Source organism: Rhizophagus irregularis, chromosome 4 (assembly GCF_026210795.1).
Source record: "Rhizophagus irregularis chromosome 4, complete sequence".
Lineage (NCBI taxonomy): Eukaryota > Fungi > Glomeromycota > Glomeromycetes > Glomerales > Glomeraceae > Rhizophagus > Rhizophagus irregularis.
The window spans coordinates 2,938,247-2,963,615 of record NC_089432.1 but is presented as its reverse complement, the minus strand read 5'-3'; the positions used below and the strand labels follow the sequence as shown (position 1 = coordinate 2,963,615).

The window sequence follows — 25,369 nt, the reverse complement described above, 5'->3', positions numbered from 1 at the left end:
ATGAAGAACTTTTTGAAGTATTACTTAGCTTTAATGATGTAAGTTTCACTCCTATTTTATTTCTAGCACAACTTTTATTAAGAGATTAATATGATATATTTTTCAAATCAGCCTCTGCTTTTGGCGATCGGAAACAAAGATGAATCTATTTCGATGGACTTTGAGGCTATTTAGTCTTAATGATGTAAGTCTCATTCTGATTACTAGTACAACCTTTTTTAAGAATATTAATATGATGCATATTCTCATTTTTTTTAAATCAGCTTCTACTTGTAGCGATCAGAAACAAGAATGTACCTATTTTGATGAACTTTTGAGGCGCTATTTGGTCTTAATGATGTAAGTTCCATTCCTTTCTAGCACTATTTTTTTTAAGAGAGATCAATATGATGCAAATTTCGTTTTTAACAAATCGGTTTCTACTTTTAGTGATCAGAACAAAAATGTTTATAAATTTTTGAGGAATATTAGTCTTAATGGTGTAAGTCTCATTCGATTTTTATTTCTAGCACTACCTTTTTAAGAGATTAATATGATGCATATTTTCATTTTTTCAAATCAGTCTCTGCTTTCGGCGATTGGAAACAAAAATATACTAATTTTTCATTTATGAAATTATAATAAGTGGTAGTAGATATTGAATATACTGTACATCACACAATATGATCATATATTTATATTGTAAATATTAATCTACCTGAATAATAAAATATATTTCAAATGTGATCATTTTAAATTTTTTTATAAACGTATAATAGTACAGGCCATAATTTATAAATAATTACACTATAAAATGTACATAATGTCGGCTATAATCAACTATTTAAATTAGCAAACAATCGGTCAACAATCGGTCAACAATCGGTCAACAATCGGTCAACAGTCGGTTAACAGTCGGTCAACAGACGGTCAACAATCGGTCAACAATCGGGTCAATGTCAGATTGATGTCAGATTGAAACAAGTAAAATCGGCTACCAATCAGGCATAAATCAGTTAACAACCTATCAATAATCTGTTAACAATCATGTGCATATCTGTCACCAATCGGTATATCATTCCGTCATCAATCGGACTGACCGGTTGGTGTCGGATTTTGGCGGAAATCGGATACCAATCAGGCAGCCCGATTGGTATCTGATTGAAGAAATCAGTTACCAATCAGGCACAAATCGGATACCCGATTGATGACGGATTGATGACCGATTTGACATTATTCGACCTGTGCAACTTCTATAGATATAATAATATACTAATAATTAAAAGAATCAAATCATTTAATTTTCTAATAATATTTAAAATAAATTATATCTAATTAAAAAAAAGAATAAAACTAAAATAAAATCAATGGCCTATTTATACATGCTGCCCAAATTATTTTGGGATGCCATAATTATAATTTGGGATGTCGTAATTCATTCAATTTATATATAATTTACTATGTAAAGTGCCAAAATAATTTGGGATGTCATAATTGAATTTGGGATTTTACTTATAATTACGGCAGCCCAAAATAATTTGGGTGGCATGTATAGGCCTATTAATAAAATAATTTTTCAATTGCTAAATTGCATATGTAATGTACTAATAATTAAAGAATCTAATTTTTTGACAATTTTTAAAATAATTTGCATCTAATAATAAAAAAAATATTTTAATTAATAAAATAATTTTAAATACCAAATTATATTAAATACCAATATGTTTATGTAACTTTCACATATATATATTTAATTTACTACTAAATACTAGGTATATTTATATATGTAACTTCCACATATATTTAATATACTAATAATTGAAAGATCTAATTTTTTGGCAATTTTAAAAATAAAAAAACCAAAAAGTCAATATTTTTTCAATAACCCAATTTTTTAAATGCCAAATAGCATTAAATAAATAGTATATTTATATAACATTATCTACAAAGATAGTATATAATGAATTGGATAATTAAATAATTTATTTATATATTCTTAATGTAATATATATATATTATATTAAAGTAAACTTCCATAAATAGCATGTGATGTATTATTTTATAACAATTAGAATAATAAATTAAATTATTAATTAATTATATCAATTATAAATTTTTGTAAATTTTCTTTACAAAATTTTCGTATAATATTTATAAAACACAATGTTCATATAACTTTTATATATTAAATAAATAATAAAACAATATCTAGTATTCTGATTTAAAAAAAAAAACAAATGTCTATTATCTGATTAAATATTTACATTAAATTGCTAAAAGCTAAACTGCTTTAGCTTGAAATCAAGTAATTACAAATAGAAAGATAAAATATATATAGCTTGTTGGATTGTTTTTTTGAGATATTTTAAATGGTAGCAGTTTTATACCTTTAGGATTAATAAATAAATACCGTAAAGTCCCGAATATAAGCAACTCCGGGAAATGAGCACCCTGGCCTGAATGATAATGATTTTGGTCAGATTCATTTTTCATTATAAAGGACCATTGCGGAGCTACAGTTTGTAATATTTTTTTTAAGGGGATATTATAGTTTTTTTTATAAGGATTTTGGCTGAAATAGGCAAAAAAAGGTTGCTTATATTCGGGACTTTACGGTAATAAAATATTAACATTTTCTTGAAATAATTTTTTATATTTTTAAATATTTATAAATGCTAATAACTTTTATTTATTGATAATAGAAATATGAAATTACCACTATTTAGCATATTTTGATGAGACAAAGCCAACAAAATATAATTTATTTATTTATGATTACTGAATAATTAGTTAAAATATTTACATTCATAATGCTGGCCAAATTTACAAAAACGGACATAAATGTCCGTTTTTATAATTCCGGCCAAATTAGAAAACCATCTATTTTATAATTCCGGCCAAATTTATGTCCGTTTTTATAATTCTGGCCAAATTTGCAAACGGACATTTATGTCCATTTTTATAATTCTTGCCAAATTTGCAAACGGACATTTATGTCCGTTTTATAATTCCGGCCAAATTTTGCTGGGCGAAATTATCTTAATTCTGGCCAAATTAATGTGTAACCTTAAAAAAATTTTTGCCTTTTTTATAGTTACAAGGTGGTACAAAATGTACATTAATGCAATCCTTGACCATGAGTTTATAAGTAAATATCCGGTCAAAAGTTATAAAATTGCCTTATTTGTAATTAAATGTTGGTAAGTTGTTTGGACCAATCAGATCTCGTGGGCTAATCTGGCCATGGGCAGTTTATAAGCTAGGATGTAGTGCACGCCCACTTAGCTTAGAAACTATGCCGATCATTTGGCTGGGGTGAAGGATTTTCTTTATTTACCTTTTTTGGACATGTTCAAACATAAACGGTTAGATGATCAACCAACTCGTTTCATTGTTAAATAATCATTAGCCTCATCTTTGATTCATTCATAATCGAGATAATCATGCGTGATGCTCATGTGAATGCGCCGAACTCCGATTATACGATAAAATTTTTTTTCTTAATTAGTTCTTGATTTTCAAAAAAGGAAATAATTAAAAGTCCATTATATGCGCTTATTTCGCTTTTTAACTTGAAACGCTTCAAGCTTTTTGATTCATTCTAATTATAAATTGTTGATACTTCTTACAATGCAGTGCATTATATTAATTTCCTTATAAACTTAATTTACCGGTGAATTTAGCGATTAATAATTTGTGCCGATCTGACGATTTGAATCGTTTTGTTGAAAAAAATTTCTATATAAATAAGGATTTTATTTTTGTAAGTCTTTTTAAATTTTTTTTTTTCTAACAAAAACATATAATACTAACTGATAACATCAAGATGAATAATACTATAAGTACAAAATATTGTGTCGAGGAGGCCATATCAAAAAAAATTATTAAATATTACAAATATGATAATTTTAATAATATTGAAGAAATTGGTATCGGAAATTTCGGAAGAGTATTTCGTGCTAATTATAAAAATTCACAACATTATTTAGCGTTAAAATCCTTTTTTAATTTTAACGAATTCACTCTAGAAAAGATCGTTCGTGAGGTATTCATTTATATCTAATATATATACTATGTTACGTCAGCTGACAGCTGACGTGCGTCAGATGACGGCTGGCTAGTAATGCTGGCCAACCTACTTAAGGCATTATAATATTTGGAAATATTGATAATGTAGGCCGGCGTCATCTGACGCAAATCGGCATCTGGCGCATAACATATATATTTTATTATGCACGTTCAAACACGCAAATCACAATTTTTTATTCATAGTTTTATTTTTATATTAGCTCAAACGTCAAAGAGACGTGAATGTTCATCATAACGTTATTCGCTTTTATGGAATTGCAAAACTTAATTCGAGTAAGATAAAACTAATTTAAATTAAATTAGTTAGATTATTTGACTTTTTGTAAAAAGAGCTAATATACATATTTTTTTATTTATTCGTAGAAAATGAAATTGATCAATCAAAAAATTACTTGTTAGTAATGGAGTATGCCAACGGGGGTAATCTTCGTAACTATTTAAAAAAAAACTTTGATGTTCTCACTTGGAATGATAAATGCAATCTGGCATATCAGCTTACCTGTGCTATATCATTTTTACATGATGATGATATTGTGCATAGTGACTTGGTAAATAATTACTACATATTCGTGAATTTAATTTAATTGACATATATTTACTGAATATTTATGATAGCATTCCTGTAATATATTGGTACATCAAAATTCTATAAAGTTGGCAGATTTTGGCTTATCAAAAGAAATTGATATAGTATCAAAATCACATACAAAATCATTTAATATGATTCCTTACATTGAACCAAAAAAATTCAACATACAATCATATTCATTAAATAAAAAAAGCGATGTCTACAGTGTTGGTGTACTCTTATGGGAGATATTAAGTGGTAAACCACCTTTTGAAGACGAATCTGATGTCAATTTAGCCGTTCGAATTTTAAAAGGTCTTAGAGAAAAAATTATTCCCAATACTTCTATTGATTATGAGAAACTTTATACTGGTAAGTATAACGATAAAATTTAAAATATTTCAATGGCTAAATTTATTAATAAAATTATACAACTTTGATATATTTTATTAAATACTTAGAGTGTTGGGATGACGAACCAGACAATCGACCGTCAATGAATGAAGTCGTCAAAAGATTAAGAACAATTATTTATCGACAAAATGAAAGTATTGATAATATAACTTACCAAATATCAAATGAAAATTCAACTTCATTAAATGAATTAAATGAAGAATCATTAATTAATCATACATCAACAAATTCAAATGTTGATGAAGATTTATGTGAAATAGTTAATGATATATTAATGAAAATATGTGAAATAACAAATGAAGGAAAAGAGCAACCTTACCTTTTTCTTGATTATCTTAATAATTTTGATATAAATGTAGAAGAAATTCGTAAAAAGATATTAAGTAATCAAAATAATCCAAATTATCAAAATAATCCAAATTTTATTTTTTTACTTGGATATTTTAGTTATTTAGGAATTGAAACTATTAAAAATGAAAAGAAAGCATTTCATTTATTTATTAATGCATCCGAACAAGATCATCTGTTGGCACAATATTATGTTGGAAAATGTTATGAATTTGGTATTGGAACCATAAAAGATGAAAAATTAGCATTTAAATATTTAGAAAAATTCATTAATAGAGATTATCCAACGGGACAATTAAAAATTATTCAATATTGTGATAAAGAAACAGATATTAAAAAAGATTTTAGAATAGCTTTTCATTGGTACGAAGAGGCCGCACGTAATGGGAATGTAATAGCTATGCGTAATCTTGGCCTTTTGTATTTAAACGGAAATGGAATTGATAAAGATTATCAAAAAGCATTTGAATTATTTAGAAAATCAGCTGATGGAGAATATTTAGGTGGAATTATAATGTTGGGATATTGTTATTATTATGGAATTGGAACTAAAGTTAATTTCAAAAATGCATTTCAATTGTTTAAAGAGTCAGCAAATTTGGGACATAAAATAGCTCAATGTAATCTTGCTTTTATGTATGAAATAGGAAAAGGAGTTAAAAAGAATATAAATCAAGCAATATATTGGTATGAAAAATCTGCTGAACAAGGTAATCTAATTGCTCAATTTCAATTAGATAAATTTGAGAAAATTAAGAAAAAAAAAGAAAATTCTTCATGGAAAATAATTTTAAAGTATATACAGTACTTTACTGTACTGCTGTAATTTTTATTTATGAAATAGCAAAAACGATATGAATGTAATGGGTTTTAAAAAACCTACACATAGAAAAAAAGTTTTCAGCACGAATATTATGGTAGTGTAATAGCAATAAGTAATTTTAAGAAAAAAAACAAATAAAATAAAAAAAATCCTGTAAGCATAGTAACATACTATTACATTAAACAAAACGCATGTTTCACATTTTTTTTTTTTGAAGTCTCGCAAAATTTTATAGTATTTAAGGGTGTTATTTAAGGTGTCATAACAAAAATTTTTTTGAAGTCATTAATAATATACTACTTCTTAACTTATATAACTGATCTTTAGAAATTGCCGTATTTTTTAAATTTAATTAATGACCTAAATAATAAAATTTTTTAATAAATAAATTTCTTATCAATTCATCAACATTGTAAGTTCTTCTATTAAAATAATTGGTTGCTGTCTTGGTTGTCCTATTCAGTTTTTGTATTTACTTTATTCTTACAGAACATTTCGTAAGTATAATACCAAACTAGATTAACTAATGTGAGAGTTTGGATATCATTAATATTATCAATCATCGGAATATATTATATATGATAATTTTGAATTTTAATAGATTCATATTTCTCATTCGTAAATGATATATGGCCTGATCATTATTTAATATGCTTTTCATTGAGTATGATATTAAAAAACCAACCCCAATTTATGCCATATTTTAAAATATTATTTAGAGTTTTTGCAACAATTTTGTGGTAAAAAAAGAAATAGAATTTGGAAGTGTAAATTATAACTTCTATTTGCCACAATCACACAAAGTATATGAAAATAATGTAATATTGGAATATGGATTTTACAAAAAAATGAATCATCACATAGTATAAGGCTAAATATAAAAAAATGACAATTCTAAGATTAATTAATTAGTTTTTTTTTTATCATTAGTGTGACTTGAAAATATTTACTTTACATAATTAATTTAAATTATTGTTTCACGTTATATATTTCAAACCCATACTAATATAATTAAAAAAAGTAACTCATAACAGAATATAGTACCAAATAAAGTTAATAATAAATTATACAAAAATTTTCCATTTGCGTTTATTTAATTTATTTAATTTGTTTTGGGCACCTTGATCTCCTTGCTCAGCAGACTTATTATACCAATAAGTTGCTTGATTTATATCCTTCTTAATCCCTTCTCCATTTTCATACATTAAAGCAAGATTATATTGAGCTGAACTATTACCAAAATTTGCAGATTCTTGATATAATTCAAATGCTTTTTGTTTATCAATATCAGTTCCAATTCCTTTTTTATAACAACATCCTAAATTATATATTCCACCTGAATTTCCTAAATTTGCAGCCTTTTGATATAATTCAAATGCCTTTTGTTTATTAATATTAGTTCCAATTCCATTATCATAACAATATCCTAACCTAAATATTCCAGACGAATCTCCTAAATTTGCAGCCTTTTGATATAATTCAAATGCCTTTTGTTTATCAATATTAGTTCCAATTCCATTATCATAACAATGTCCTAAACTAAATATTCCAGATGAATCTCCTAAATTTGCAGCCTTTTGATATAATTCAAATGATTTTTGTTTATCAATATTAGTTCCAATTCCATTATCATAACAATATCCTAAACTAAATATTCCACGTGGATTTCCTAAATTTGCAGCTTCTTGATATAGTTCAAATGCCTTTTGCTGGTCAACACTGATTCCAATTCCTACAACATAACAATATCCTAAACTAGTTATTCCAAATACATTTCCAGAGTTTGCCACATTTTGATATAACTCAAATGCTTTTTGTTCGTCAACATTGACTTCAATTCCAAAATGATTAAATACTCCAAGTAAAAAGGTAGAATTTGAATCATTTTGATTATTTAATAACCAAGCATAAAATTCTTGTGGAGTTTTATTATGATTATTAAGATAATTAATGACTTTATGTTTTTTTCTTATCATTTCTGTATTTTCAAGATGAAGTATTATTTCATTAACCATTATGTTAAATTTATTATTTGATGAGATTAAAGGTTCTATTTCGACTGTACTCATATTATTAAAATTTTCAATAAATTGGGACATTTCTCCATGTAATGAATTATCAATAATATTTTTGGGAACTTCAATATTATTCTTCTGTTCACTTGATAATTGAACATTTTCTTTTTGAATAATTTCATCTAATTTTGCAATAACCTGGTTGACAGTTGGACGATTATCTGGTTCATAATTCCAGCAATCTGATATACATAAGCTTATAATTAATCAACTTTGCTAACAACTAAAATTTTACGTAATGTATTGTACGATACTTGTACAAGTATTGTACAATATATTTAAATTCTATAATGAATTGTACAATAGTTTTGGATTATAAATTGTCAAGTATATATTAATACACAAGCACTTGTAATTTATTTAGCCACAATTATATTTTAATAAGTCATCTTACGATTTTAAACAATTTTTTTTACTTATACATTACACATGGTTTGTCATACATATAACGAACCATATAACTACTACGTTGTTATTTTTCATTGACAGCTAATAGTAAGTATTTTAACCTGATTAACCACGCACTTTAAGACGATGAATTACTTCTCCTTAATTTGGCTCGTTAAGGAGGTTCCTAACATAATGTTAGTGTTTCATTCACTTATCCGCTGGCGGTCAGACTAAAATATTCTTTACTAATAACTTTTCACGCACTCTTTCTTACTTTTCACACCAATAGTATAAAATTTATTAATACAAATTTGATTCATAATTAAATACAAATTTTTATGCACAACATGCAGTAAATGAAGTAATCCATCTCTTAAGTTAATATTAGGTTTGTAATGCAAAAGGCGTTTAGTTACATTTGAATTTGACTTTTTGATAGGTGATTTATCCGATTCCTCAAGAGATTCATTATTAAAAGAGGTACTGTTATGAGGAGTATTAATATCCATAATAAATTCATCGAGAGTTGGATCATCAAGTAGATCATTGCGTGCATCATCAAAACTTTCACCAGATGGGTTGGATGAATTTCCTTTTTTTTCCTACTCAGGTTATTAAAGTTAGATCATCATATAAAATCATGGAAAAAAATTAACAAATTAATATCTTACTGGATTCCTTAATAGTACTGTTTGATGTTCTTTGACGTTTATACATAGTTTTATTTTTGCTTGTAGTATTGTTTGTTTTGTTAATGTTGTATGATTTTGAATGAGTTATTTTTACCATTGTTAGAAAAACAACTGCAAAGTTGTAAAAGTAGGGAGTAAAAAATAAAAAAATAAAATAATTTTTTAACAAGATGAATTTTAATAGACTTTATAAATAAATTATTAAACTAATTTAGACTATTTTTATACCGCAGTCAATTTAGCAAAGATCTGTGTGACATGATATATTTATGTAAGATGATGCTAACTAATACTAGTTACTTTAATTTGTATTTATTTATTTCGTAAAAAAAAAAATAAATTATTATTTCTACATTATTTTCTATTTTTTTCAGTTTGCGGATCTTTTTTTTAAGCTTTTTTAACTTCTTTTTATTATTTTAACGAAGCTTATCTGTTAATTGGTTATATTTTATTTTTTCAGCAAAAATTTTTCCTTTTCTTTTTTTCCATTTCTCCTATTTCCATTTCTCTATTTCCTTATTATTTCCTATTTTCCTTATTACTTCCTATTTTTCTCCCACTTGTACTTGATTTAAAAAAAGGTTGAAAGCACATCATGCAAGATAATGAAATGTTTCTATGTTTCAATTTTTTTTTACAGTCCCTGATGCGACATTTTGGTAAGTTTGTCAAGATTTATTTCTTTGTTTTATTTTAATGAACGATTTTTAATGGCTTGTTTCTTAATTTTTTTAGATGGTTTGGTTCTATAGATACTTAAACATATAGGAATATGGTGGGAAGATTTTTTCATAATTATTTATTTTACAATACAAAATGCTTCCATCTATTTTTATTTTTTTCTAGACGGCCAGGCCTTTGGACATGTGAAATTTTAGTAGGAGGACTCCAAATTTTTTTTTAGTCAAGATCTTCAGGACGCATAGTAGTAAAATCTGAAAATATTCTTTTTTAACATTTTGATTTTACTCTTTTTTTAGACACGTAGCATTTGGTAGGAGATTACAAGAATTATTTATTTTAAATTTATTTCTTTAAATGAGACATTTCTAACATTTCAATTTTTTCATTTTGTAGAAGCTGGTTCTTAAGTTATTTGAACGTGTGGAAAATTTGATATGAAGAGTTCTATTCTTTAAATAAATAATTCTTTTAACGAAATTTTTCTAACATTTCATTTTTTCATTTTTGTAAATGATCAATTCTTTAAGGTACTTGGATGCATGAAAAATTCTGCGAGGAGATTTTTATTTTTATTTTTTTAACAAACGATCAATAATATTTCATTTATTTTATTTTGTAGATGATCAGTTCCTTGGAATACTTGGATATATGGAAAAGTCAGTGAGGGAATTGTTATAAATAACTCTTTCAAACGAAATAATTCTAACGTTTTACTTTTTCCTTCTTTTTGTAGATGACCAGTCTTCTGGTATCTGAACGCGTAAGAATTCAGTAAGGAGAACTGAGGGGATTTTTTTTCTTACTTTAAATCAAATAATGAAATGTTTACTAATGGGTTGCTTTTTTTTAGGTTTGTTTTGTAGTAACTTGTAAGAACTTCGGCTTCAGCTTAAAAATAAAAAAAGTTAATATTGGCCATATTTCACATGTTTCATGTGATTAAAAATTAATAAATATGATGATCAACTTTTTTTTAACTTTTACCACTGTACCTTTAATTTCAAATCCTTTATCATTTTATCCTATTTCATTTTCTTTTCTCTTATCCTTTCCTTTGTCCTTTCTTTCCCTCTTCCTGTCCTTTTTTCCTGTACTTTCCATTTAAATATTCTTTATATTTAAGTGGTTCTCTCAATCTTCCTGATGCTACATTTCAGTAAGTTCATATTTTTTTTTTCTTCAATTGTTTTTATTGAATAGTTTCTTAGTTCTTTTTTTCTTTTTTTTTAGACAACTAGGTATGCAGTCTTTGGTCTTTGGGCTAGTTCATAGGATTTCGGTAGGAATTTTATTTTTCTTTTAAATTATTCTTTTAACGAAACATTTACTAACATTTCGATTTTTACTTTTTTTAGGTAGATTTCTTTAGGACTTGATATTTTCCCTACAAGCTTTTTCTTTCTTAACAAAGGTTTAGCAATTAAACATGTGTTTAAAAATTTAGAGTATGTTAAAAATATTGATAACAAGATATTATTTTGCGGTTTTGTATGTATTTTTATTGAAATTATAAGAAAAAAATAATATTCCATTTTTTTTTTAGTACTGAATTATTCTTATTGAAACATAATACTGACATTTCGATTTCCTTTTTTTAGATGGCTTAATTCTTGGACATGTGGAAATTTGGTAGAAAATGGTTATTTTTTAATTATTTTTTTAATAAAACGATTGCTAACATTTTGTTTTTTCTCTTTTTTAGATGGCTTTTTCTTTGGGTATCTTTGGAGATGCAAATTACGGTGTATTTAATTTTAATGAAATGCTAACCTATTAATGAGATAGATCTTTGGTTTTTTGAATGTTTAGATGCAGAATTTTGGTAAGATATTTTTTTTTACTAAGTTATTTACTTTAACAAACAAATACTAACTTTCTTTTTTCTTTTTTTAGAATTGGCTCCTTTAGATGCGAACTTTGTAAGTTATTTAACTTTTTTCTTCAAATTTTTTTTTTTAGCGAATAGTCACTAACATTCATCATCTTTCCTTTTCAGTTGGTTGGTTTGAACACATGAAAAATTTGGTGAAACTCTGTTCTAATTATGCATTTCAATGAAATATTTTACAACATTCCAATTTCCTTTTTTTTTTAGATAATCCAGGTCTCTAGATGTTTGGGGATTTGGGATTTGGGATTTGGGGTTAAAATCATAGGCTTTCCCACCAGCTGGCAAGGTGTATGAAATTTCTTTAATTCACAAAGAAAGCCTTGCTAAAGTCATCTTTAGCGTAGGTCTAGTAATACATTGCCTTAATTGAGCGTGGCTACGAGAGTTTATGATTCTTAAATTGCCTTATGCCTATTCATTACATACATATATATCTTATAATTAATTACACAATTTATTTTTATTATTTAAATTTACAATACATGTATAACAAATCGTTTTATAATAAATTTTCAACGATCTATTTACAATTTCCAATTTATAATTAATTTTACAATGGTTTGCCACTATATATTTTTGTAATCAATCTTACTACATATCTATAAATTAATATCAAAATTTGTAATAGAAGCATATTGTACGATGTCCCTACAAACCCAATAACAAGTATCTTATCATGGTTAGTACATGATGTATTGTGACAATAATTTTACAATACATTTAAAAAATTTTAGGTTGTTAGCAAAGAATATTGTCATTATTAATCTAATTAGTTTAATTGTACTTACCAGTATATATTTTTATGTAATCTGCAGGTGTATTAGGTATAGGATTTTCTCTAAGACCTCGTACAATTTCCATAGCCAAACCAACATCATGTGGGTCATTATGAAAAGGTGGCCGACCACTAGAAATTTCCCACAAGAGTATGCCGATACTGTAGATGTCACTCTTTTTATTTAATGAATATACTTGTATTTTATTATTACTATCCCTTTTTCTATTAAATGCTTGTGGATCAATATAAGCAATCCTTCCAAATAAATTTTGTTGAATATTGGATGATTCTTCAATCCTTTTTGACAAACCAAAATCTGCTAATTTAATGGTATTCTTATGAACTAATATATTATTTGAGTGCTATTATTAAATGCAATGACTAAATTAGTATAAAATTATACAGTATAATTTATTAACATGTAAATAACTGAAGTAAATAACCTACCAAATCACGATGAACAATACCTTCATCATATAAGCATGATATGGCATTAGCTAATTGAAATGCTAGATCCAATTTATTTTTCCAAGTGAGACTATCAAAATGTTCACTTAAATAATTTCGGAGAGTACCACTATCGGCATATTCCATAACCAGTAAATATTTTTTTGAATTATCATCTTGGTTTGCTTTGAGAAAAAAAGAAAAATTATTTAGATTATTTTTTCCAAAAAAAAAAGATAATAACGATTCAAATTATATATCATACCTGTTGTAATACCACAAAAACGAATAATGTTTTCATGAAAATCTACTTCGCGCTGAAGATTAAGCTTAATATTGAAAATAAAATTTTAAGTTAAGAACGTAATATATAATTAAAGATAGAAATACAAAAAAAAAAGATAAAATTTTAACATATAATTATTATAATTACTTCATTAACGATTTCTTTAACTGTAATGTTATTGAAATTAAAGAAAGATTTTAATGCTAAATGATTACGCAAACTTTTCCAGTTAGCACGATATACTTTTCCAAAACCTCCAGAACCAATTTCTTTGAATATTATTAAAATGTTTGTAATCGTAATATTTAATGTGCTTTTTTGCAATAGCTTCTTCAATCCAATCAATCCACTCATTTGAATTAAATTCAGTACTATTAGACATGATTGATACAAAACGTTGATTCAGTTTGTACTTAAAGTTTAATAATAAAAAGAAAATTATAAAAAAATGAATTTTTAAGGTAAAAAGTTATGAACTTAAAATTTAATATGATTTTAAGTTCATAGTAACGACGTAACGTAGTGCAGAATGTGTGTTAGCAGTTAGCACGCCGAAATGTGTGAAATGTGTGACAGGTTACGCCAATAATGTGGCGCAACAGTCAATCACCTACCTGACTGTACTACCATGGACAAACAAAAAATTTTGTGTGATCTGCCCATGACAGTACGATCAGTACGTGCAGTCGTGCACTGTCATATTGCATCATGCAGAGATCACGTGTACCTACTAAAATTCTTTAGTATAAATATCTTTTCGAAAATAAATATTGCGTAATATTAATATATTGTGTAAGTGTTTAAAGAAAAATTTACTGCACCATTAAATTTCTCATCATTAAATATTTTTTTAAATAAAATAGTCGCATAATTATGTTTTAATGATTTTTTTATTTATTGAGCGAGATGAAAATGAAGATAAAAAGTTCATTATAATAAAGATATATTCCTTATGAAACTAGGGAGCGCAAACCGTTCAGGTCCGAAGCATAATCAATTTATTTACATCACGTAACATGTACATAAAAACGTAAACTAAATACAAAATCTAATTTGTCGATAAGCATTCGGGACAGAACGACATTGCATCTGAAATGCTTGTAAGTAAATGGTCCTACGCTACGCTTCAGACAAAAATTTCAGGAAGAAAAAATCCAATTAATGCAATAAATTATCATTTTTTTAGTTTTTGTTAATTCTGCCATCAAACATGTAATCACTAGAAAAAAGCAACAGAATTAAAATATTAAGCAAAAAATGGATTTGACTCATTACCAAATTTTTGCAAGATGTACATACAGCATGCAATGATTATTTAATCCGCAATAACAAACTTACAAATCCCTCTCCGGAATGGCCTCCCATAGTATCATGTCTTTCCCTAAATAGATTTTTTTAGAAATATTTTTAATAAAAAAAAAAACATCAGGATAATGACGAACATCTCCTTGTCACTTTCTCAACTTACCAAAATTTAAATTTTCACAGCGGGTCAATGGCCAACAATAATGAATCTCGGTCAACTCTCATGGGTTTTGACTGGATTATTGAACATTCGTCGATCCCAACTCTCACCTTTAACGCTTCCTCCAGATATTTCCCCTTATCTACTAAAGCAGAGACTTTAGCGATATGCACTGCGCTAGCAAATTGTCCAAAACACAGTACGATCGAAATTTCACCATTTCACAATGCTGTATTAGTCAGTTTAATTCCTTCAGCTCCCCACAAATGTCTCCAAGACGATATTTAAAAATTATTGTTTAAAAGATTATTTTTATATTGTTAAATCTCTACAGTTACCTTACACAAGTCAAAGCACACTCCAGAATCCGTCTAAATGAAGCGGTCGATGAGCAAGCCAAATTGGGCCTATTATATATCTTGAGACGCTCTAATTATTAATGCAAGGAACACCTCGATTATTACTACCAATATCATTTGGAACAATTCAATTTCTTTCGATCGCGATATACGCAAAACTCAATAAATTCATACAACACTCAAACCTTGATTTATTAAGCATGCTCATGAAAAAGATGACATCAACTAAGACCAAGGAGTGGATAAATTATAATCCCGTCTCGCGTCCTACCTTTCAAAAATTATCCAAATTAATCAGTTACCAAACCAAATCACTTATCGAAACTCTGCCTACGGATGACAATTTTACGAAAAAATTATCCAGCTCTCATCACAGAACATATTTATAACCCGCATTGTCAAATCTAAATATGGTCATTAATGATCTCTTACTACGTCACATTAGTGACAATCACATAAACATTTTTTGATTTCTATTCTACCTGACAAATTAATACTTCTGATTAAACATTCCGCTATACGTAATCCCGTCTTCAGTTGGTTGCGTACTAATATCTTCCAATCAATGAATGTCACCTCTATTTATTGTGTCACAACCTCATCCCGGAACCTCGTTAGGATTTTTATATTGCCCTTTTTATTCAAGAAAGTTGGAAACTTTACTGTCAATGGAGTTGAACATCACCTTTCAAAACGGATTTCATAAATTATTCTAAACTTTACAAATACTAGACATTCGCATCAATCACGTGAATCACAACGCAACAAATTTTATTGATTATTCTCCGGAATCACCCACCAAATCCTCTTGCGCATCAGTTTTGGATCCGGTGGACATCAAATAGCTTTCTTCACAGTGGTCCGTGATTCCATTTCTTATCTGTTAATTTTCTTTCTTCATAATTCCTTGTTTATCATTTGTAAATAGATTTATAACAACGTCATAGCCCCGCTTTTCTATCTACGAAGGATGAGTCAACCTTAGGGTGGATGATAGTATAAAAAAATAATTTTTTATATCCATAGTTTAGATCTTTCCTTTTCCATTTTGGATTTTGGATATGTACTTTTATATCCTCTGTTACTACAATTGTCGTTTTAAAGTAAAAGAAGTTTTTTTTTTTAGCATAAAAAAATATTCTCATTGTAAAATATAGGTAACAATTTTTCTATATGTTTTTTGCGTTTTTACATATAAAATTATTCTGTCTATCACTTTATAGATTAACATTTTTTTTGCATTTTAAAGATAAAATATTTCTGATTATATCGCTGAAAATTCGCAGATTTTCATGCAACTTGAAAATCAACAATTTTATGTACCATGTAAAATTTATAAAATCCGAATACTTTTTGTAGGGTAGTGTATATATTAAGACAAAATATTACATTATACATAATTATTCATTTATAATAAGTATGGAAAAACATTTGGAATCACTTGAAGAATTAATTTAAATATTTCAGATTGAAAAATTTTGAGAAAATTGTTTCAGGAGAGTTCTTATAAAAATGTAGGAGTATGATAAAATTTACCACGCTGATCTAATTTCCACATTTGAGGTTATACCAGGCAACCGCTTTTCTTTGTCCGATAACTATTGCCTGACATAAATGTCATGTCACGTTTCTAAATGGTCTTTTTACCCACATGATATATATATCCTGACAGACATTTTCTTGGCAACATTTGTCAAAAATGATTTAAAAAGTGATTTACCAAAAAAAAATAATAAAATTAATGAAAAAATTTTTTTTTAATTATTAACTATATTTAAACATTATCTGTTGTTAAAGTACCGAAAGACGAACTTTATCTCCAAGGACAAGAAGATGTATGCATCTAATAATTAAATCAGCAACAGTGAGTATATAAAGATGCGCAATTCTTGTATTTTATTAATAAAAAAAAATTACATATTTTATTTATAAATGGTTTGTTTTTTTATTCTCAAATATTTTCTAAATTGCATAATTGCAAATGTTTATAATATTCAATATGATTAAATGAAGAAAGGTTCTTATAATTCATGGGTAGATTGAGATTATCTCTTATTTCATCTGATAAATCTGTATAATAGTGATGATTTCTTTTTCTTATTTAAATATTTCAGAGATTCTTCAATAAAATAGTTGAGATCTCTTATTAGTTTTGTGTTTTTTTTAAAATTTCTTTTTTGTTTACGAATTTGATTATCTTTTTTTTTTTGAAAATTATTGCTATAAATGTACATGGAAGATTTATATAATAGTTAATATGCAGGCATCCAAAATTATGCTTAAATTACTTCATATAAAGAAACTAAATAAGCTATCAACTCCTATAAAATTTAGATATTGAATCTAAATGACGTAATTCATCAGAGATATTTTTGCAATAGTAATTAGTAATTTATTTGTACCTTAGTCTAAAAATATCATGATGCCTAAAATTGCATGATCCTATCCCTATTTGGCTGTATCATTTATAGTGCATCAATATTCCTTATATAAGTTGCGGTTTTGTAAATCACTGGTAAATCATTTTCGGGCAAATATACTGGAGATAATATATCAGGAAAAATGACATGCCGATAAAAAGTCTATTCGGAAATATGTTATTACCGAGAATATTTGTCGGGCAAAGGATGTGACAAGAAAATGATTGTCGAGATATCGATCGCATTCGAACGCTTTTATTAACTTTAAAAGGGTTGTTAACCGTAGCATGTATAACTTACTATACCGTTTAATTCAAGCATAAGTTTGAGTTACCTATCCTAATACATTAATAGGTAGGTAAAAAACTTATTTACAAAGAAAAAAAAATAAAGAAAAATCTAAAAAGAGAATTTATGATTTATTTAGAAAAGAAGATTTAGATCATGAAATAATTTGTTATTTAAATGTTAATATTTCCATCTTATTATTCATACAATACAATTGCCCGATCCCTTAAAAATGATTTGTAATCAATTACTTAATCACACTATAAATTCAAAAACGATGATGACATAAAAACATACTAATCCGATTATATAATACTCTCCTTTTTTTTAAAAAAAAAAAGTGATTTCAAACGTTAATTTTCAAAACGGCTGTCGATCCGGGTTAAAGGAAAAAAAAAAAATTAATTAAGTTAAAATTTGTCAAATCAAGTTTAAACAAATTGTATTAATTTTCCAAATTCTACATATTCTAAATTTTTTTTTAGAAATTTAATAACTCACAAAATTCACATAAAAAGATATGATTTTAGAGTCTTTGTATAATGAATTTCTTTATCATATACGCCATAGTACTTAAAACGGGTTTTTTCAAATTCAATCAACAGTTAATGAACAATTTTTGATTCTTCTGATATATGTTACACAAAGTGGAACTTTCATCTAATTGCCTATTTGAGTTTTTATAGTTTTCATAGATTACCAAGAAAGCCTTGTGCTGAAGTCATTTTCATGAAAATCTTTTTCATGAAATTCTATAACATGGAATTCATTTCACGTACTCACGTACCGTATTTTTGATTTTTTTTTTCAAATTAACCATATTTCATTATGTCTGATAACAATTTTCAAAGTGCAAATGAATGGATTAATTGGATTGAAAATGCTATCTCTAGTACAAATATTAAGTATTATGATTTTAAAGATTTTAGTAACATAAAAGAAATTGGAGTTGGAGCATTTGGAAAAGTATTCCGTGCCAATAGGAAAACGTCGGAACAATATTTCGCGTTAAAATGTTTTTTTAATCTTAACAATGCTACCGTAAATAGAGTCATTCGCGAAGTAAAATATTTTATAGTAATATGTTTATTCTATAATTTTATTTCTTATTTATTATACTTACTCTGAAATTTTAAATTTATATTCGTAAATTCAGATTGAACATCATCGAGAAGTGGACTTTCATGAAAATATTATTCGCTTCTATGGAATTACAAAAAATAATATTGGTAAGATAATATCAATTGAAAATTAAATTAATTAAATTATTTGATTTTTGTATAAAAAAGTTAATATGCACATTTTTTTTTTTCGTTAGAAAATGTAATTGACCAATCAAGAAATTATTTGTTAGTAATGGAGTACGCTGATGGCGGTACTCTTCGAGAGTATTTGATGAATAATTCCGACATTCTTACTTGGAAGGATAAATATAATTTGGCATATCAACTTGCTCATGCTGTATCGTGTTTACATGAAGAAAACATTTTGCATCGTGACTTGGTAAATGTAAAATAAAAATAAATTTAACTCGATTCATTAATAAAATTTTAACTGATTATATGTATTGTAGAATTCTTATAATATATTAGTTCATCAGAAATCTATCAAATTGGCTGATTTTGGCTTATCAAAAGGAATTCATGAAGTATCAATAATTTCAACAAAATTATATGGTGTTATCCCTTATATTGATCCAAAAAAATTCAGTATTCAATCATACTCTTTAAATAAAGAAAGTGATGTCTACAGCGTTGGAATTCTTTTATGGGAGATCTCGAGCGGTAAACCACCTTTTGAAGAACCTGACGACAGCTTAGCCGTTCATATTTTACAAGGTCTTAGAGAAAAAGTCAACCCCGATACTTCGATTGATTACGTACACCTTTATATTGGTAAATATAAAAAAAATATAATTACGTTTAAATTTTGTTCGTATAAATATAAATAAAATCTTAAATTTTTAGAGTGTTGGAGTGGGGATCCAGACAAACGACCATCTATGCACGAAGTTGTTAAAAGATTAAAGACGATCATCGATAAACAAAGCGAAAATGATTTACCTTTTCAAATATCGAAATTGAATATTTGTGCTGAAAAATCTTTACATGGGGAATCATCTCTACAAATTAATAATATACCAGCAACAACAATTTCTTCTGTTACCGAAAGGGATTTATTTAAAATAATGATTAATGATATGGTAATAAAAATTGATGAAATAACCGGAAAAAAAAATGTAGAAAATTGTCAACTATTTTGTTTTCATAATTATATTAGTAATTATGATGTCAATACAAAAATTATTCTTGATCGATTATCAAATAATCAAAATGATCCAAATTCCATTTTTTTACTTGGATATTTCAATTATTTAGGAGTTGAAACAAAAAAAAATTATGAAAAAGCGTTTAATTTGTTTATTAATGCGGCAAATAAGGATCATCTATTAGCGAAATATTACGTCGGAAAATGTTACGAATCTGGTATTGGAACTACAAAAAATGAAGACTTAGCTTTTCAATACTTTGAAAATTTTATTAATAAAACTTATTCAACAGGACAATTGAAAGTTGGTCAATATCACGATATAGATATTAAAATAGGTTTAACATTAAACATTTGCTGGTATGAACGCGCCGTGAATAATGGAAGTGAGATTGCCATGTGTAATCTTGGCCTTTTATATTTAAATAAATATAGTGACGATAAAGATTATCTAAAAAAAGCTTTTGAATTATTTAAAAAATCAGCTGAAGGAAATCATCGGGATGGTATTGTAATGTTAGGTTATTGTTATTATTATGGAATTGGAACTGAACCTAATTTACAAAAGGCATTTAATTTGTACCAAGATTCAGAAAAATTAGGTCATAATATAGCTAAATATAATCTTGCTTTTATGTATGAAAGAGGAAAGGGGGTAAAAAAGGATGTAAATCAAGCAATTAAATTGTATGGAAATTTGGCTAAACAAGGAAATCGAGACGCTCAAAATCAATTAGATAAGCTTAATGAAAAAGTAAATTATCCATGTAGTATATTTTAATTAATTTACTATACTGTATATCCAATTTTTATAGGATATTTTAATACTCGTTTTATTTTTATTTATTTTATTTGTTTGTTTATTTATTTTATTTAAAATTATATTATTACTTTTTTTCTTTTAAAAAATAAAGTGAAATTCTTCTTAAAATCACGTGATCATCTAGCTAAGTCGCGAAAAAAAAAAATTTGATATGTATAGAAATTTATAATATAAAAATTCCTAAAAAACTGTGTTCCGCCATATATTTTTTGTTTTTTTTGACATAACAGGAAATATACGAGCATGTTACGACAACAGGACAATATCATAGAAGTTTACTATCAAAAAGGGTAATGTTTATGCGTTTACAATGAGGGTTTCAAATTTGTTTGGATGTGCGTTAATAGTTAAATTATCAATACAATTTTTATTACTATCTCACCTTGGCGCTTTGTAATAAATCCCAAAAAAAAAAAATTCTCAAATTTTTTTCAAAAGAAAATTTTGCTACCACTCAACTTTTCTACAGATGTTGAATCGATAAGTGTTGAAATTACGGCGCGAACTTCCGCGAAATTAAAAATATCAAGTGTCTGCCAATTACTTAGTTGCATCATTTTTTTAAACAATCAAAATATCTTCACGACGACACCTTCTCAAAAAAAAAAATGTTGCTAAAACCCAAAAGAAAGTTGAAAGACTCAAAAAACTTTCTTAGAAAACTATCCAAAGAACAAAAAATTCCAATGGACAAATTGATCATGGGCCAACTTGTTACTATCGGTAGGTGTAAAATATATAGTTAAAAAAAATTTGTGTGACGTTTTGAGTAGTCATATAAATAATTTGAATTGTGTAAACACGAAAACCCGTGCTGTAATGTGAAACCCGTGACATGCCTGCGCCCGAGGTCATGTGTACGTTCTAACGCAAATTAGTACGTACGTGTGTTACAGCTAATCAATTTTTTAATACTAGTACGTACGAAAGTTTTAAAATTTTCGTATTAATTTGAGTTTTCGTACAATCGTACGACTTTGCATTTTTGTATTTTTGTGCAACTTCGAATATTGTTTTCAACAAAATATCTTACTAATTATAAAATTAAATGTTAAATTATAAAATTAAAAAAATTCTTTGAAGATAAGCTAATAAATTTTCATTCCTTTAACATATTCAGCTCCACAATAATAAAACTGACCATTAAAATAATAACTAAATTTTATTGGTTTATTTATTAATTTTTTCAATTCATTATCATATTTTATTTGTTCAAATTCAGGATTTAATGGCTCAAATGGATAATCTTTAACATCGGATGATGGACATCCGACCATCCGACCATCCGTACATCCGTCCCAAATCATATTTTACTTGGCGTATAATATAACGAACTTTATTTTTTCAATCGGAAATTTATTAAGTATCTTTTTTTGATTATTATAACTGGGAAATTTATTTTATTAGGTGCCTTTTTTTTGATTCTCACAAACTGGAAATTTATTTATTTTTTTAAAATATCCCTCTCTTCTTCTGGTTCTTATAGATCAAAAATTTTTTCTTTTTTTTTCAAACCAAATAAAATTAATTTTAATTTGGTTTTTTTTAAATCAAAATATTTTTTTTTTAAATTTTTTTAAGTTGAATTTTTTTTCTTATTTTGAAATTATTTTTACTATTATTGTTTTTTTTATTTATTACTAACAATAAATAAAAATGAAAAAAAAAATTTGGTTCAGATATTATTAAATAAATGACTATTCTTTGCATTCTTTTTATATTTAAGCTTGTTAAATGAGATTTTTTTGTAATTCACTCAAAATTCTTTACATAAATGATCAATTGACCAAATCTTTTTTTTTTAAAAAAAAATATGATATAAAAACATGAAATCTTTAGAAACATCATTTTATTAGAAAAACACTTAAATAATAAGAAATAAAATTTTGGTTTCACGAAAAAGATAGACAAAACATAAGCAGTGATCGACCAGGGAATTTAAGGGAAATTGGAAATATGGAAAAAGTAGAAAAGGATGTAACAAAAAAAAAAAAAGAATTATAGAATTCAAATTTTTCAAAATTTTCAAAAATTATTTATTAAATATTTTTAGCAAAATCCGAAACAACAAGATTAAAAAAAAATCAAGAAAGAGACAATAATAGTGATTGATATTTAAAATGTTGTTAAAGAAAATGGATCACGAAAAAGTGAAATGAAAGTAAAAAAAGAATGTTTGATATGTGAAATAATTTAATTTTTATATCTTTTATTTTATTTAATTTTTGAAGTATCAATTATCGTCGGAACATTAACAATAAACGATATGTATAATATTGCATCAATGACTAACGCAATATGTAATAATAATTTTATTCAAAGGTTAAATAGCAATAAAATTTGCCTATATATTATCTTATAGTTATTATCTTATATCTTTTATGGTTAAATATATCTTAAAAATTTATCCAGATAAATTATAAGTTTGGAGGAACTTTGTTTTTCATCTTTATTTAAAAAGCAGATTAATTATTTAAGGGTGAATTTATTCCTCACCCTATCCTGGGTGAGATTCGATACGATATTCCTCACCCCCAAGTCATAAATTGTCAAAAATGTCAAAAATGGTATTTATAACCTTTTTTAATACATTTGTAAATAAATATCATTAATTTGCAAACTAATTATTGATATTAACCGTAATAATTGAAGCACATTATTAACATAATAAAGAATATAATTGAATATAATTGCAAATTACAAACTGAACCAACAAGTGTGATTTAAAGTTTTTTTTCTTATTTGCAAAATGCTCCCGTTTTCTATTCTTAAGCATTTAGGTATTATGATATACAAACCTTAATTATTGAACTTTCTCAATATTGTTCATAATTTTAACTACCTGCCTATTCTTGTCGAAATCCAATTATTGTCATCGTGACAAGCTTTTAAGGAATTAAAGGTTGCACTGAATTAAATATGTAACCATAATAAGGGTGTAAGTTGATGTTATTCCCATTAAAGTTTATAGCTAAGGTTGCTTCAAAACTTTGTTTTTACTTTTTAAGAAACGTTACTACTTACTAGCATTTTTTGTTTTCTCTTTTGTAGGTTCTGGCTAATTTTGGAACGTTATAATCACTTTATGTTTGCCCAAGAATTTCGTTAATTCATCAAGAATAGCGGCGGACAATCGCATTGGAGATTATTTTACTCTATGCAGACTTTAAGATGATGACGTCTCATATTGATCAATCCCCTCATACCTACATAGTATACAACTCTAAAGTACTCTTCAAGCGTTTTGTGAAAAGTACTGTATTAAAAATAGATCAATTTACGTTGTAAAGTGGAAACATTATTTGTTTGGAGAATTAGTGCTTTTCCATAGCGGACACTTTTTTTATCTTCTTTTGGTATATTGAGCATACATATAAGGCGTCTTTATAATCTTTAGCCGAAAATCAAAAGTGGACAAGTGATATGGCAGTAATACTGTATATAGCGTTAAAATGTATTTTCATTCCATGATAAAAAAGGTTCTTTGCATATGATATGAAAAATTCCGTTAGGAATACTTAAGATGCCATTCCACTTGCATGAATTTTACTCCTGCAACTTTAGGTATTATTAAAAAATTTGTATCTTAGTTCAAAAATAACTAAAAAAAAAGAAATTAAAAAATTTCATTTTATATTTTATATAATTTTCGTAAGTAATGTTTTAATAGCTTATTTATTACAGAAACTAGTATAAAAAAAAGTTGTAACTAAAACCAAGAGATTCCAAGTTATTCATCCAAACAAATCTTCATCGTAATGTGTGAGAAAACGGTGTATACATGTGTGATTTGTGTTTACTTGTGTACATGTTGTGGCGAATAATCAAGATGATACCAAGTGCTTCAAAGGCGAGGCCGTTCCAAAAAAATCTGAGTGGAGGAAAATTAAAGAAATGATGGCATATTTACTATCATTCCACACCAGCTACTAAAAGTAAAGTGATAACCGGCACGATAAACTGAACGAAAAAAAAGATATAAAAAACTTTTCTAAATATCTTGGTGAATGTTTACTGCTGATGATATTGATCTCTGGGTACATTATAATTATTATTTCCCTCAATAAATAATATTTATCGTTCGAAATTGAGTACACTTGAATGAATTTGCTAAATTACCGCACCTCAGCAACTGCCCATGACCAATTAATTAGTTGTACAATGTCGAGTCAATTTCAAGATACAATGGGACCGTTATTCCTGAAGAATGAGTCAATATGTTTAATTAATAATATCAAGTTTTGAAATTATGTAAATTAAATATTGACCTTCTGATATC

At 26.5% G+C, this 25,369-nt stretch overlaps 7 protein-coding genes across 9 annotated transcripts; 4 read left to right on the top strand and 3 right to left on the bottom strand.

Moving 5' to 3' along the window:
- Positions 1-3,805: 3,805 nt before the first annotated feature.
- OCT59_023966 (uncharacterized protein) lies at positions 3,806-6,432 on the top strand (the record flags this gene model as incomplete). The annotated part of the gene is made up of 5 exons (XM_066135086.1): positions 3,806-4,024; positions 4,269-4,341; positions 4,432-4,616; positions 4,684-5,008; positions 5,098-6,432. The coding sequence occupies 5 exons, from the start codon at positions 3,806-3,808 to the stop codon at positions 6,222-6,224; spliced, it is 1,929 nt and encodes a 642-aa protein (XP_065991145.1). The 3' UTR covers positions 6,225-6,432.
- An 853-nt stretch (positions 6,433-7,285) lies between these two features.
- OCT59_023965 (uncharacterized protein) lies at positions 7,286-9,403 on the bottom strand (the record flags this gene model as incomplete). Of its 2 annotated transcripts, XM_066135085.1 has the most annotated exons (4): positions 8,116-8,136; positions 8,234-8,478; positions 8,961-9,278; positions 9,358-9,403. In XM_066135085.1, 4 exons carry the CDS (start codon positions 9,401-9,403, stop codon positions 8,116-8,118), a joined length of 630 nt encoding a protein of 209 aa, XP_065991144.1. The 2 variants fall into 2 exon arrangements, with proteins under 2 accessions (XP_025175200.2, XP_065991144.1); XM_025326626.2 differs by having other exon boundaries at positions 7,286-8,478.
- Positions 9,404-10,153: 750 nt separating this feature from the next.
- On the top strand, positions 10,154-12,082 carry OCT59_023964 (uncharacterized protein; the record flags this gene model as incomplete). 2 transcript variants are annotated; one of them, XM_066135083.1, is made up of 15 exons in its annotated part: positions 10,154-10,156; positions 10,228-10,247; positions 10,362-10,375; positions 10,459-10,464; positions 10,693-10,721; positions 10,799-10,836; positions 10,916-10,927; positions 11,189-11,221; positions 11,296-11,344; positions 11,510-11,553; positions 11,664-11,694; positions 11,768-11,809; positions 11,875-11,887; positions 11,959-11,984; positions 12,062-12,082. In XM_066135083.1, the coding sequence occupies 15 exons, from the start codon at positions 10,154-10,156 to the stop codon at positions 12,080-12,082; spliced, it is 381 nt and encodes a 126-aa protein (XP_065991142.1). The 2 variants fall into 2 exon arrangements, with proteins under 2 accessions (XP_065991142.1, XP_065991143.1); XM_066135084.1 differs by lacking the exons at positions 11,510-11,553; positions 11,664-11,694; positions 11,768-11,809; ... (1 more) ...; positions 11,959-11,984; positions 12,062-12,082 and adding an exon at positions 11,421-11,441.
- Positions 12,083-12,506: 424 nt separating this feature from the next.
- Positions 12,507-13,849, bottom strand: OCT59_023963 (uncharacterized protein; the record flags this gene model as incomplete). Its single annotated transcript, XM_066135082.1, has 6 exons — positions 12,507-12,604; positions 12,745-13,096; positions 13,182-13,366; positions 13,447-13,510; positions 13,615-13,634; positions 13,711-13,849. 6 exons carry the CDS (start codon positions 13,847-13,849, stop codon positions 12,507-12,509), a joined length of 858 nt encoding a protein of 285 aa, XP_065991141.1.
- A 1,113-nt stretch (positions 13,850-14,962) lies between these two features.
- Positions 14,963-15,220, top strand: OCT59_023962 (uncharacterized protein; the record flags this gene model as incomplete). The annotated part of the gene is made up of 1 exon (XM_066135081.1): positions 14,963-15,220. One exon carries the CDS (start codon positions 14,963-14,965, stop codon positions 15,218-15,220), a length of 258 nt encoding a protein of 85 aa, XP_065991140.1.
- Positions 15,221-18,827: 3,607 nt separating this feature from the next.
- On the top strand, positions 18,828-21,048 carry OCT59_023961 (uncharacterized protein; the record flags this gene model as incomplete). Its single annotated transcript, XM_025326628.1, has 5 exons — positions 18,828-19,061; positions 19,156-19,228; positions 19,318-19,502; positions 19,573-19,894; positions 19,967-21,048. The coding sequence occupies 5 exons, from the start codon at positions 18,828-18,830 to the stop codon at positions 21,046-21,048; spliced, it is 1,896 nt and encodes a 631-aa protein (XP_025175202.1).
- Positions 21,049-22,178: 1,130 nt separating this feature from the next.
- Positions 22,179-22,397, bottom strand: OCT59_023960 (uncharacterized protein; the record flags this gene model as incomplete). The annotated part of the gene is made up of 1 exon (XM_066135080.1): positions 22,179-22,397. The coding sequence occupies one exon, from the start codon at positions 22,395-22,397 to the stop codon at positions 22,179-22,181; it is 219 nt and encodes a 72-aa protein (XP_065991139.1).
- Between the last annotated feature and the right edge of the window lie 2,972 nt (positions 22,398-25,369).